The sequence below is a fragment of the Muntiacus reevesi genome, chromosome 2 (genome assembly GCF_963930625.1).
Source record: "Muntiacus reevesi chromosome 2, mMunRee1.1, whole genome shotgun sequence".
Taxonomy (NCBI): Eukaryota; Metazoa; Chordata; class Mammalia; order Artiodactyla; family Cervidae; genus Muntiacus; species Muntiacus reevesi.
Window position 1 is genome coordinate 109,400,618 of NC_089250.1, and position 15,320 is coordinate 109,415,937.

General features: G+C 35.5%; 1 protein-coding gene across 4 annotated transcripts in view; it reads left to right on the top strand.

Annotated features, from left to right (window-relative positions):
• The window catches only part of ADK (adenosine kinase), a 536,060-nt gene that overhangs the window by 250,031 nt on the left and 270,709 nt on the right, over positions 1 to 15,320 (top strand). For all 4 annotated transcript variants that reach the window (XM_065922664.1, XM_065922661.1, XM_065922663.1 and 1 more), the window contains one exon: positions 1,334 to 1,442. In XM_065922664.1, the coding sequence (XP_065778736.1) occupies positions 1,334 to 1,442 (109 nt within the window). The remainder of the gene's footprint in view (positions 1 to 1,333; positions 1,443 to 15,320) is intronic.

Below are 15,320 nucleotides of genomic sequence, written 5' to 3' on the forward strand. Positions count from 1 at the left end.
AACAGAATGTATCTTTCAGTTAGTCATTCAGTTGGCATATGGGTGAGTAGAAATATGTTTTTGAAGATAATTGATTTATTTTTTCAAGAGAGAATCTAACCATGTTATATGGTTTTTTTTTTTTTAATCACAACTGTTACCAGAAAAAGTTGGAAAAATTGGCAAGTTGTTTTTTCTTGTTTCTGGATCAGTAGGAAAAGGAAAAGTATTTTTGTCTGTAATGTAAATAATTATTGTGTTAAGTTTAATTGTTGGACAATAATAAAAAGTTGTATGTGATACTTGGCAGCAAGATTTTAAGTGTAGTATTGTGGTTAGATTTTTCAGCTGCAAAACTGGACCAGCACAGGGAGTTTTCAACTATAAAAAGTTATAATTTTAATCTATCAAAGTGCATAAAATGTAATGAATTGCAAATTAATTTCTCATAGTAAATATGGTCTACATATATATGTGTGTTTTGCAGAATTAATCTCATTTTTGGCTTTTAAAGCATTAAATATCAATGAATTTTCTGTTGATACTTGAAAACTGAATATTTTAGTTGCATATATATTTTTTCTGTATAACTAAATAGTAGCTATTTCTTACCTGCATTTTGAACTATTAAAATATAGAAAGTAGATAATTTTATCATTTTAGTAGCAAAAGGAAGCTTAAATGCTAGTTTCTCAAAATAACCAGATAATATTTAGATTAATGTCTGTGTTTTTATCAAGGTAACCAAGATGTCTTACAAAATTTTTAAAACAAAATTAACATTAGTAAAATCAATGTACAGCCGTTTGAAGAATTAAGAATTATGAAAATCATACTGAGTGAAGTATTTCAGATAGAGAAGAAGAAATATCATATGACATCCCTTATATGTGTAATCTAAAAAGAAATGATACAAATGAATTTACTTAAAAAACAGAAAGAGACTCACAGACTTACAAAATGAACTCACGGTTGCTGGGGGTTCCATGGGATAGTCCAGGAATAGTTAAGGACTTTGGAAAGGTCATATATATACTGCTGTATTTAAAATGGATGATTAACACAAACCTATTACATAGCACATGAAACTCTGCTCAATGTTATGTGTCAGGCTGGATAGGAGGGGGTTTTGGAGGAGAATGGATACATGTATATGTTTGGCAGAGTCCCTTCAGTTCACCTGAAACTGTCCCAACATTGTTAATTGGCTATACTTCAAAATGTTTTTGGTGTTAAAAAAATTAGAAAAGAAGAATTAAAATGAAAACAAAAGCTGCAAAAATAGTTAACTGTATAATTGCAGGACAGGTGTGACTGTAAGTAAACGCCTACTTACCTTTTGTTGTTGTTTTAGATCCCTTGTAGCTAATCTTGCTGCTGCCAATTGTTACAAAAAGGAAAAACATCTTGATATGGAGAAAAACTGGATATTGGTAGACAAAGCAAGAGTTTATTATATAGCAGTAAGTATTTGACTAATTCAAATTTCTGGTACATTTTTTACTATAAATTATAGTTTGTTGATGTACATTTAAAAATAATTGTCTCATCCTGCAAATTATATACCCATCTGAAAGCATATTTTGGGTTCACTACTGCAAATAAAGAACAGAAATATCATTCTGTGGTAACATAATTTGAATTATTTACCTTTAAATATACCTCCTTTTGGATACATTATATATAGGTGTTTTTAACCAAGTGTCAAATTCTGTATTAAATTTTAAGGTCTTTGAAGTAATTCTGGAAATTAGCCAGTTGTATTTATAGGCTACTTATGAATGATGCATGCGTTGTGTGGGAAAATATTAGTAATATAAATGTTCACTGCAAACAGTTTGAGCTTATTTGCCTAAAAAAATCTTAATTACTATTTATTCCATAGTAATTACCATGACACCTTTTAATTTAATATTTCAGAAACATTGATCATGACAAATCTGTTAAATATCAGAATAAGGGCAGCATGTAATTTCAATTATTAAGTCTTCTGACATAAAAATAATTGGTTAAGAATTCATTTCTAAAATAAGACTGTAATAAAAATTCTCCTGAGTTAATCACCCTATGAAAATCTTATTTTTATTTAATATGAGTTAAATGTGACTGATGAAAAATAAGTAGATACCTCTGAAAAATTACAGGTACTTCATATGCATATATGGTTTTGATATAACAGCTGCTGCCATTTACTACCTGAGCTGTGAAACAGCTGGTAAGATGTGTAAAAATTTGATTATCCAGTAAGAACATGTTTATTGAAAATATAATTATTTCTTTCAGTCTAGTGTTAATGTCTCCTACAGCATGTTTATATGCTCTGCTGTAGGCTTTACAAGGTTGGTATTGATTCTTCTGTATAGCAAATCCTGTCCCCTTTATAGCTGTCAAGTAAATGCTTACATTGAGAGGATTATATAGAGGAAAGTCACATTATGTCTTCTGCTAGTATGTAAGAAAAAATCTCAAAATTTAAAAAATTTTATGGGTTATCTTCTGTTTTGTTTTATTTCTCAAAATTGTCTCATTTTTTCATTAATGTCTTGGTAGCAAGTGTTTGTAGTGTAACTCTAAGGGGGTCTATGCATTATCTTAAACCATCTTATATTTGAAGGTCAAAGATCACATGGTTTAAAGTTTGTTGCTATTTATGCTATATTTACTGACTGAAATTTGACAACATATAATGATACAAAAATATTTTTACCCTGGCAGTTATAATTCTTGGTACATCAATATATTAATTGGACCTCAAGTTATCAGTTAACTTCGAAACAACTCATAATTTTAATGATTATGCACATATAACACATCTAGCCAATTTTGCATGAATGAAATTTTTGTAGCAGTATAGACCCATTTGCAACCAACAAATAATTGTAGCAATTATACACCATAACACATCTAGCCAACTCTGGGTAGATGGAATTTTTACAATAGTGTTAACTGGTTGTTTGAGTACAGTTTTTTATAAAGTGTAGAGTGATCAGTTTTGGTCAAATTAATAAAATTGAGTTACTTTTGAAACTTGTGTGGTGTATTCAGCCAGAAACAAGTATCAAAACAGATTGCAGTTGATTCATCTGTTTGTAGCTGTTATCACTTAGTTTCTATTTCAGCAATGTCATAAAAGAATGCTCTTTCACACTGCCAGGTAAATCTATAGTTTGTTCAGAATTGGCTATTTAAATAGTTCTAGAAATAGTAGATTCATACCAGATACTTGGAATGCTATTTATTCTTGGTGAACATTCAACAAATATTTATTCTGCTTAACAACTAAGAACATAATTATTCTTCATTAAAATCTGTGATATTTTTCAGAAATGTAATGTTATTTCTACAGACTTTCAACTGTTCTTTTAAATATTTAACTCCCTTTGTGTTCAGAGCATCCAGTCTAATCTTAGTGAGAAAACTGCAAATTTAGATTGAGTTGATAGATATATCTGTACTTATTTCAAGAAATCAGATGGGCTTTCTAACACTTTCAGGTTCTGTAGGGGTTTATAGTCATCTCACATCATCATCGTAAACTTTGGAGGTTCAGCAAGTTGAAATTGTGGGAGCTCTTTTAAATCTAAAAGATTCTTGATCTGAAGAAGTGGTTCAGTATATCTAGCATATTTCCATAAGTAAAATGTCTGTCTGCGTTACACAAAATAATCTAAATCTCATACTCAACTTTTTCTCACTCTTCCATGAATTATTAATGGTCAGAAGCATTAAGAAAATTTAAAACTTTTCATCCTTTTCTCTGTCACATAATGCATTGAATCTACAATTGAAAGCAAAAACTTGTCTTATAAAAAATTGAAGTAGAATATGCATACACCAGCATTCTCTTTTGGTGTAAAGTGTCCCACTTATGGCATATAAACTCAATTTTTCCATGTTTAAACCAAATTCTTAGTAGATATTTAGGGATTCTTGGTTATATTAGTAGCTAATTGATTTTTGAAAACATAAACCTTAGTTGCTCTTTACCTTAGAATCAGATTGACATATCTGTTGATTAAAAGAAATATTGTTACAGTTGCCCTCTAAGACTGTGATATTTAAGAAAGGTTTATGAAAAAGATGAGATTGGAGCCATTAATTTTGTAAACCATGTGTTTTCTTTTCAAGCAATATTAATGTGCTATGAAAAGTCAGCAAATCAGTGCTGTATTTCATCTTCCCTCTTGGCTTTTTATAATTATTTTTATTTTATATTTTCAGTGTTTAAAAATTTACATTTTGTTCTGTAACCATAATAGTTACAGACTTCTTCTATGTTTAAATGATCTAAGTGCTTACCATCCACTTCTTTACCCCATTTACTCCATTCCTTTATTGTTTACTTTGTCCCTCAATTGGCTGCATTCTTTAAACATTTCCCAACCAATGAAAGACTAAGAACTCTCTTCTTGAGCTTATTTTCATGTTGTTTTTATATGTGAATGACACCTTGTTTGGTGTAATATTTTATGAAACAAAGTGCCTTGTGGACATTGTTTCATTGTCCCTTAACATTTCTTATGGGAAATATAAGGTCAGGTTGGTTTTTATTTCTGTTCTTTACTATTAACTTTCTTTTTTCTGTTTACTTTGTATTTCATTTTCCACTCATTTATTCCTCTTCCTTCATTCTGTTCCACCCCCTGCCACATTTGGAAGAATAATTTATTGATTTGAGACTTTTCTCTTCTAATATAGACATTTAGTGCTATAAAATTTTCTCAAAGCATTCATTTGACTGTCTCTCACAAATTTTGATATATCATGTTTTCATTTTCATTTTGTTTAGTTAGTATTAGAAAGTAATACTTTCTACTTTCTTTTTGGCTTTCATATATGACTCATGGATTGTTTAGAAATGTGGTGTTTTTTCCCTAAATATAGAGATTTTCCAAGGATCTTCCTTCTACTACCATTATAAATTTGTGTATTCCTCTTTGCAATTCTGATTTCTTTTCATATATTTTGAAACTCTGTTATTAGGGGCATAAATGTATGTGGTTGATTATTTGACTCATTTATCATTTTGAAATATTTATCCCTCAAAATATACTTTGTCCTCAGTTCTACTCTGTCTGATATTAATATAACCAATATAACTTTCTTTTGACTGTTGATAGTATGGTATATCTTTTTCCACTCTTTTACTTGTAACCTATTTGTCTCTTTATTTTTAAAGTGGATCTCTTGTAGGCAACATGCTATTGAGTCTTATTTTTTGTCCATCCTAACAAGATCTACTTTTTGATTGGAATGTCTATACCATTCCCATTTAATATAATTATTGATATGGTTAGATTTGAGTTTTTCATCTTGGTATTTGTCCCATCTGTTCTTTAATGCCTGTTTTCTCTTTTCTCTTTTTTTGGGTTAATCCAATATTTTTATCTCCATTGTTGGTTTAATATCTCTAACTTTCTGTTGTTGTTATTTTAGCAGTTGTTTCAGATGTTATATATATTTAAAACATTGTAATCTGCCTTCAAATAATGCTGTATGGCATCACACATGGTATAAGAACCTTGCAGTAGTACACTTCAGTTTCATCCTTCCTAGTCTTTATGCTATCACTGTAACACATTGTATTTTATAATTTTGTGTTTATTTTCTAAAACAGCTTTATTAATACATTATTCACTTACCATACACAGCCATATTGTACTTTTACATGTGATAAACACTATAACATTTTTGTTGAAATCATCAAATATCTTTTAAAGAGATTTAAATAATAAATGTATATATGTTCATTTAACTTTACTATTCTAGATGGTAATGGTTCATTACCATTTCAAGAGCTCTTCATTTCTTTTGCTTAGAATCAGATTTCCACTTGGTATGCTTTTCCTTCTGTCTGAGAACTATTTTTTAGCATTCCATGTGTTTTGGTCTGTTGATGATGAATTTTTTCCATTTTTTTATGCTTGAAAAGTCTTTATTTCACCTTCATTTTAAAAGAAAATTTTGCCAGGTATGTAATTCTAGGTTGACAGGTTCTTGCCTTTTAGTACTCTGAAAATGTTGCTCTACTGTCTTGTCACTTGCACTATTTCGATGTGAAATCTGATATCCTAAATTTTTATTCTCTGGGTGTCACATGACACACACCCCTGATTCGGTCTCCTCTTAGAGATTTCCTATTTATTGCTGATTTTGATCAATTGATTATTGTGCTTCAGCTTTTAGTTTTAGTTTTCTTTTCATGTTTATTGTGCTTGGGGTTTAACTTCTTAGAGCTGTGGATTTATGGTTTTTATTATGTTTGAAATGTTTTCAGCTATTATTTCTTTAAATATGTTCTTTGCCTCAACATCCATCACCTCCTATTGGGTCTCAGACTGCTTCTGTATTAGGTCACTTGAAGTTTCTTATTGTGATGGCTAAGGATTGCTACTAGTAGGTACAGGACAGTAATGTTGCTAAACATCCTACCGTACATGGGACAGTACCACACAACACAGGATTGTCCAGTTGTAAACATCAGTACAGCCAAGGTTTAAGAAACCCTATTCTAAGGCTGAGTAATCCCTATGACTGAGGCAAGATTTATCTATACTTAATGCAGTGCCTTGTTAATTATGAGTTTTTTGCTCTAGATGATGGAAATAAGTACCATTTCCAGAGGTCTGTGTGCCTAAAACTATTGTATAATCCTTTTCCCTGTAATACTTTTAGATCACTCTTTCTTGAGCTCTGGTCTGGTGAATGTTCAAAAGCAAACCCTCTGCACATTTCTGGGATTCTCTGTAAAGCTTTTTCTTCTTGGATATCTGGCCTCTGATGTCTACCAGCTCTGGTCCTCCTTGATTCTCAGCTCTATCTTCTCAATTTTAGTGGACTGGGAATTCTCTCAAAGCAGTAAGCTAATTCAGTTTTGTTGAATTCTGTTTAAGAGAAGCTAAAGGCAAAGGAGAAAGGGAAAGATATACCCATTTGAAAGCAGAGTTCAAAAAAATAGCAAGGAAAGATAAGAATGCCTTCCTCAGTGATCAATGCAACGAAATAGAGGGAAACAATAGAATGGGAAGGAATAGAGATATCTTGAAGTTCGAGATACCAAGGGAACATTGCATGCAAAGATGGGCTCAATAAAGGACAGAAATGGTATTGGCCTAACAGAAGCAGATGGTATTAAGAAAAGGTAGTAAGAATACACAGAAGAACCATACAAAAAAGATCTTAATGACCCAGATAACCACCATGGTGTGATCACTCACCTAGAGCCAGACATCCTGGAATGCAAAGTCAAGTGGGCCTTAGGGAGCATCACTACGAACAAAGCTAGTGGAGGTGATAGAATTCCAGTTGAGCTATTTCAAATCCTAAAGGATGATGCTGTGAAAGTGCTGCACTCAATATACCAGCAAATCTGGAAAACTCAATAGTGACCACAGGACTGGAAAAGGTCAGTCTTCATTCCAATCCCAAAGAAAGGCAATGCCAAAGAATGTCCAAACTACCGCACGGTGGCACTCATCTCACATGATAGCAAAGTAATGCTCCAAATTCTCCAAGCCAGGCTTCAACAGTACGTGAACCGTGAAATTCCAGATGCGCAAGCTGGTTTTAGAAAAGGCAGAGGAACTAGAGATCGAATTGTCAACATCTGCTGGATCATCAAAAAAGCAAGAGAGTTTCAGAAAAACATGTACTTCTGCTTCATTGACTATGCCAAAGCCTTTGACTGTGTGGATCACAACCAACTGTGGAAAATTTTTGGAGATGGGAATGCCAGACCACCTGACCTGCCTCCTGAGAAATCTGTATGCAGGTCAAGAAGCAACAGTGAGAACTGGACATTGAACAACAGAGTGGTTCCAGATTGGAAAAGAAGTACGTCAGGGCTGTATATTGTCACCCTGCTTATTTAACTTATATGCAGAGTGCATCATGAGATACACTGGGATGGATGAAGCACAGGCTAGAATCAAGATTACTGGGAGAAATATCAATAACCTCAGCTATGCAGATGACACCACCCTTATGGCAGAAAGTGAAGAGGAACTAAAAAGCCTCTTGATGAAAGTGAAAGAGGAGAGTAAAAAAGTTGGCTTAAAACTCAACACTCAGAAAACTAAGATCATGGTATCCGGTCCCATCACTTCATGGTAAATAGATGGGGAAATAATGGAAACAGTTAGAGACTTTAGTTTTGGGGGCTCCAAAATCACTGTAGGTGGTGATTGCAGCCATGAAATTAAAAGATGCTTGCTCCTTGGGGGAAAAAAAGCCATGACCAACCTAGACAGCATATTAAAAAGCAGAGACATTACTTTACCAACAAAGGTGCATATAGTCAAAGCTATGGTTTTCCCAGTAGTCATGTATGGATGTGAGAGGTGGACTCTAAAGAAGGGTGAGTGCTAAAGAATTGATGCTTTTGAACTGTTGTGTTGGAGAAGACTCTTGAGAGTCCATCCTAAAGGATGTCAGTCCCGAATATTCATTGGAAAGCTGATGCTGAAGCTAAAACTCCAATACTTTGGCCACCTGATGTGAAGAACAGACTCATCTGAAAAGCCCCTGATGTTGGGAAAGATTGAAGGCAGGAGGAGAAGGGGATGGCAGGGGATGAGATGATTTGATGGTATCACCGATTCAATGGGCATGTGTTTGAGCAAGCTCCGGTAGCTGGTGATAGACAGGGAACCCTGGTGTGCTGCAGTCCATGGAGTCGCAAAGTGTTGGACGCGACTGAGTGACTGAACTGAAATGAACTGAATTCTGTTTGCTAAAATTTTGTTGAGGCTTTTTGCATCTGTGTTAATCAGTGATATTGACCTGTAGTTTTCTTATTTTTTGTTGTCTTTTTCTCATTTCGGTATCAGGGTGATGGTGGCCTCATAGAATGAGTTTGGAAGTGTTCCATCCTCTCCAATTTTTTGAAAGAGTTTTAGAAGGATAGGCGTTAGCTCACTTCTAAATTATTGACAGAATTCTCCTGTGAAGCCATCTGGTCCTGGGCTTTTGTTTTTTGGGAGATTTTTGATCACAGCTTCAATTTCAGTTCTTGTAATTTGTTTGTTCCTAATTTCTATTTCTTCCTGGTTCATCCTTGGGAGATTGAACTTTTCTAAGAATCTGTCCATTTCTTCCAAGTTATCCATTTTATTGCCATATAGTTGTTTGTAATAGTCTCTTATAAACCTTTGTATATCTGCACTGTCTGTTGTAACCTCTCCTTTTTCATTTCTAATTTTGTTGATTTGATTCTTCTCTCTTTCTTTCTTGATGAGTCTGGCTAAAGGTTCGTCAGTTTTGTTTATTTTTCACAGAAACTGCTTTTAGTTTTATTAATCTTTGCTATCGTTTCTTTCATTTCTTTTTTACTTATTTCTGCTCTGATCTTTATGATTTCTTTCCTTCTGCCTTTTTTTTTTTTTTTTGGAGGGGGGACTTCTTTTTCCAGTTGTTTTAGGTGTAAAGTTAGGTTGTCTATTCAATGTTTTTCTTGTTTCTTGAGATAGGCTTGTATTGCTATAAACTTTCCTTTTAGAACTGCTTTTGCTGCTTTTCATAGGTTTTGAGTTGTCGTGTTTTCATTGTCATTTGTTTCTAGAATTTTTTAAATTTCCCTTTTGATTTCTTCCATGATCTGTTGGTTATTTAGAAACGTATTGTTTAATCTCCATGTGTTTGTGTTTTTTGCAGTTTTTTCCTTGTAATTGATATCTAGTCTCTTAGCGTTGTGATCAGAAAAAATGCTTCATATGATTTCAATTTTCTTAAATTTACTGAGGTTTGATTTGTGACCCAAGATGTGGTCTATCCTGGAGAATGTTCCATGTGCACTTGAGAAGAAGGTGTATTCTTTTGCATATGGATGGAATGTCCTGAAGATAGCCATGAGATCCATCTCATCTGTATCATTTAAGACTTGTGTTTCCTTATTCACTTTCTGTTTTGATGATCTATCTATTCGTGTGAGTGGGATGTTAAAGTCTCCTACTATTATTGTGTTACTGTCAGTTTCTCCTTTTTTGTCTGTTAGTGTTTGTCTCATGTATTGAGGTGCTCCTGTGTTGGGTGCATAGATATTTATAGTTGTTATGTCTTCCTCTTGAATTGATCTCTTGATCATTAGGTGGTGTCCTTCCTTACTTCTTATAATATTCTTTATTTTAAGGTCTGTTTTGTCTGATATAAGGATTTCTACTCCAGCTTTCTTTTGCTTTCCATTTGCATGGGATATATTTTTCCATCCTCTCACTTCCAGTCTATATGTGTCTTTAAGCCTGAAATGGTTTTCGTGTAGACAGCATATATATGAGTCTTGTTTTTGATCCATTCAACCAATCTGTGTCTTTTGGTTGGAGCATTTAATACATTTACATTTAAAGTAATTATAGATAAATATGTTCCTGTTGCCATTTTCTTAATTGTTTGGGGATTGATGTAGATCTTTTTCTCCTCTTGTATTTCTTGACTATATAAGTCCCTTTAACATTTGTTGTAAAGCTGGTTTGGTGGTACTGAATTCTCTTAACTTTTGCTTATCTGAGAAGCTTTTGATTTCTCCATCAATTTTGAATGAGATCCTTGCCTGGTAGAGTAATTTTGGTTACAGATTTTTCTCTTTCAGCACTTTAAATATATCCTGCCATTCCTTCTGGCCTGCAGTTTCTGCTGAAAGATCAGTTGTTAAATGTATGGGGTTTCCCTTGTGTGTTTCTTGTTTCTTTTCCCTTGCTGCTTTTAATATTCTTTCTTTGTGTTTAATCTTTGTTAGTTTGATTAGTATGTGTCTTGTCATGTTTCTCATTGCATTTATCCTGTATGGGACTCTCTGCACCTCTTGGACTTGATTGACTAGTTTCTTTTCCATGTTTGGGATATTTTCAACTATAATCTCTTCAGAAAATTTCTCATACCCTCTCTTTTTGTCGGATTCATAGTTCAAATGTTGGTGCGTTTGATATTGTCCCAGAGGTCTCTGAGACTGTCCTCAGTTTTTTTCATTCTTCTTAATTTTTTCTGCTCTTCAAAAGTTATTTCCACCATTTTATTTTCCAGCTCACTGGTTCGTTCTTCGGTTTCAGATGTTCTGCTGTTGATTCCTTCTAGAGTCATTTAATTTCAGTAATTGTATTGTTTGTCTCTGTTTATTCTTTAATTCTTTTAGGTTTTTGTTAACTGATTCTTGCATTTTATCCATTCTGTTTTCAAGGTTTTTGATTATCTTTACGATCACTATTCTATTCTGAGTTCTTTTTCAGGTAGTTTGCCTATTTTGTCTATATTTATTTGGACTTCTGTGTTTCTGGTTTGTTCCTTCATTTGTGTAATATTTTTCTGCCTTTTGATTATTTTTTTTTTTAACTTACTGTGTTTGAGGTCTCTTTTTTGCAAGCTTCAAGGTCAAATTCTTTCTTCCTTTTGGTTTCTGCCCCACTAAGTTTGGTGCCATAGCTTGCTTAAGCCTCATAGGGTGAGATTTATGCTAAGTTTTTTTTTGTTTGCTTTTCCTCTGATGGGCAAGGCTCGGTGACATGGTAATCCTGTCTGCTGATGATTGGGTTTGTATTTTTGTTTTGTTTGTTGTTTGGATGAAGTGTCCTGCACAGGTTGTCCTGGTTGGTGATGCTGGGTCTTGTATTCAAGTGGTTTCCTTTGTGGGAGTTCTCACTATTTGATACTCCCTAGAGTTAGTTCTCTGGTAGTCTCAGGTCTTGGAGTCAGTGCTCCCACTCCAAAGGCTCAGGGATTGATCTCTGATCAGGAACAGAGATTCTACAAGTGGTTTGTTATGCCATTAAGTGAGATGAAAACACATACCCCAAAATGAGAAACCAAAGATGATCCCCAGACAAATGATAGTTACAAAATCAGGCAAGTAAAAATTAAAATGATAGAATATGCACATATACATATACATCCATAAGCAAAATCAAAACAGGCCAACAAAAATAAAGTACAATAGACTGACCCAGAGAACAAAGGAAACCAAAAATTATATCTACCAGTTAATAACAAAAACTAACTAAAGCACAAACTGGGAAACAAAACTAAAGCCAACTGGGGAATAAAGCAATGAAAGCAAAACTAACAAATATGGTGAGAGGAAAGAAAAGAAAGAATAGATATGCAAAGCTAAATAGAGGTACATGAAGATTTATATACATTAAAGATTAACTGCAAGGGGAAAAGAACAGTAGGAAAAGCAGACAAAGGACTAAATGTAGAAAAAATAATAGGTTTTGAAAAATTAAAAATTTAAAGAAAAAAATAAAGGAAAACTCCACAGAACTGCAAAAGCCCAATGCAGAGGCAGAGGTTTATAACAACAATAAAAAGTGTAATTGGGGGAAAAAAAAAAACTCAAAGCTTAATAGATTTCATAGTGCCCTTAAAATCGACAACTATAGTGGGAGGGGGCAGCAGTGAAGGAAAAAAAAATCTAAAAGACACTACAGAGCAAGTCAAAACATAAGAATAACAAATGTTTTTCTTGAGTCACTGCTGTTAGGATCGTCCCTTGCTGGGAGTCACAGTCCACCTCCCCTCCCTAGGATGCCCTCCAACACTGTGCTTGTCTCTGGACTTGCTGTGGGGGCAGCTCAGACTCTAATCTGGTCCTACTCCTGTGTGTTCTTGCCTGCAATGTCCACAGCTATCAGAACTAGTGTGTTTTCTTTTGTGGGAGCTCTCAGTGTTCTTTTATATATTCCATAGACACAGAGTCTGCCTAGTTGATCATGTGGATTTAATCTGTAGCTTGTACAGCTGTTGGGAAGGTTTGGGGTCTTCTTCCTTAGCCATGCTGCCCCTGGGTTTCAATTGTGGTTTTATTTCCACCTCTGCATGTGGGTTGTCCACTGGGGTTTGCTCCTGAGGCTGCCCTGGAGGACTTGGGTCTGCCCCAGTGAAGGCCAGCTGCAGAGGTGGTATAGCTGCTTGGGTCGTAGGGGTTCTGGCAGCACCAGGTACTCAGAGGAGTTAGCATTTAGCACAGCAGGAAATTTAGTGCTCCAGAAGGCTATGGCAACCAGTATTGGCCAATACACTCCAGTATTCTTGCCTGGAGAACCCCCCTGACAGAGAAGCCTGGCAGGCCACAGTCCAGAGGGTCGCACAGAGTTGGAAATGACCAAAGTGACCCTATGTGCCTAGAGGCAAGACATTTTTTTTTGCCTGTGACAGCTCTGCCCCAGTGAGGGATGAACATGAAGGTGGCGCAGCTGCTTGGGCCATGGGGACCCTGGTGGCTCCAGGTGTGCAGGGACACGGAGTGCCTCAGCTACTGGAGCCTTTGTTTGAATCTCTGGTAGCTACTGTCAGCCTTTGTTTGAATCTCTGGTAGCTGGCGATCAGAAGGCCTCTTTGGCTAGTCTTCCTCCATAGCTCCGCCTGTTCAGGCACTTAGAGGGCTCCCTTACCTGGGATCCTTATCTGTTGTTCAGTGCATCAGGCAGATAAGAGGGGCCCCCATGGCTGGGTCCCACTCTGTCGATTGGCACATCAGGTTCTTAAAGGGGGGTCCTACTCTAGTTCAGCGTGTCAGGCCCCTGATGGGCCAGCCTCTGGTTCAGATGCCGATGCTCACATGTGGGGAGAGAGAGGCTATGGCGGTGGCTCCACCCACTGTGTGTCACTCAGCAATATTGCCTCGCTTCCATGGCTGCCTGGCTTTCACCCACAGGCATTTCCTACCTCAGTCTCCTCCCTCATGTCTTCTCGGTCCATCTCTCCACAGTCAACAGCAGCCCTTGCCCTGGGATTGCTCCACAATCCCCAAGCTCCAGCTCCCAGCTGCTTCACCTTGTAGGGGACCTGTGTCCCTGTCTGAGATACATGTGGCTGCGGCAAGGACTGTCTGCTTCTCATTCCACTTAGGCTGCTACAAATCATCCTTTTCACTCTCAGCCTTAAATGTTTCTCCTTTGACTCAGAAAGTTGCCTTGATGTGGGGATCGGACCCCTGCTTCAGTTCCTCCACCCACTGAGGGCATGTTCAGTCCTAGTAACACTCCTGTTTTACCCTCTAGTTCCTTTGTCCAGTGAGTTTTGCGTGGCTCCATATATTCTTTTCTGCTGGTCAGGTACTCCTGTCTGCTCTCAGCTGGTGGTCCACATGCACTTCTGTGTCGGAAGGTGTATTCCTGATGTATTCATGGAGAGAGATGTACTCCACATCCATCTACTCCTCTGCCATCTTGTTCTCTCCACCCAGTGTATTTTTTATGTCAGGCATTGTAGTTCTCCCTCTGTAAGTTTGATAATGGGCCTTTTTAACTCCTGCTATGTCTACTGTACATATTCATACATTTTACCTGAGTAAAAGGTATGAAATTTTAGAAATTACCTCCATTTCTAAACTTATGGGCTATAGTTATAATACCTGTTTTAATACCCTTGTCTGCAAGTTCTATTCATGTGTTTTTTTCTGGTTCTTACCTTGACGTTGGGTTTTTTACTTCATGCACATGTACTAAAGACTTGATGGGGAAGCCGTGCAGGTCTCAAGTTCTCTTTTTGTACCTCTTTCTTCAGATGGCTCTCTCCTATCCAGTATATTGCCCTTGCATGTGCTCCCTACCATGGCTTCCCTGGTTGTAGATACTGGACTCTGTTTAGGTTCTCTCTGCCTTGACTGCAACCTGGAAATTCTCTCTAGTAATTAAGTTTGAATAATTGTAAAGACCACTTGATCTTGTCTCTCATGTGATTGTCTAGTTTCTCATAGTTGTTGTTTGATATGTTTTGTTCATTTTTATAGTTGTTTAAGATGGGAATATAAATCCATTTCTCATTGTTTTAATCTTGGTTAGAATTAGAAAAATCTCCTAGCTTTGTTTTTCCTTTTTTTAGATGACTCTCTTTTTCTGCAAGATTAAGCTTCTTTTGGAATTTGAACAATTTTAAAGTCCATTCAACCTAAGAAACTCTGTAAATTATTGTTCTAGATTGTGTAAAACTCTCATTTTATCATTTAAAAATGTGAAGGCTCTTAGCTAATAGATAACTGTCATCCATGTATAATTAAGATGTTACGGTGATTTTTCTAACATTTTCAGTCAATCCTTAGTAGTGTTTTGGCCTGCATTGTGAATACAATGGGATTTTGTGTAGAAGCTTATGTGTTATTTCTGAAGACTTTTTAATGAGAAAAAGTTTCCGTATGTCAAATACATTGTAAAATACTAATCAGCTTGCAAGTTTAGGCTTATATGGGGAGAATTTTTAACTTTAGAGATCAAGTGGTATTTAAGAAACAGGTTAACAAAGGCTTCCAGTGCCATGTTACTTACTTTTTGTAAACTGAGTCACCCGGTGTGTGTTCTTTTTTACTGATTGAAAATTAAACACTATAAATGAAAGAACAGTGAATCATAGTTTGTCAG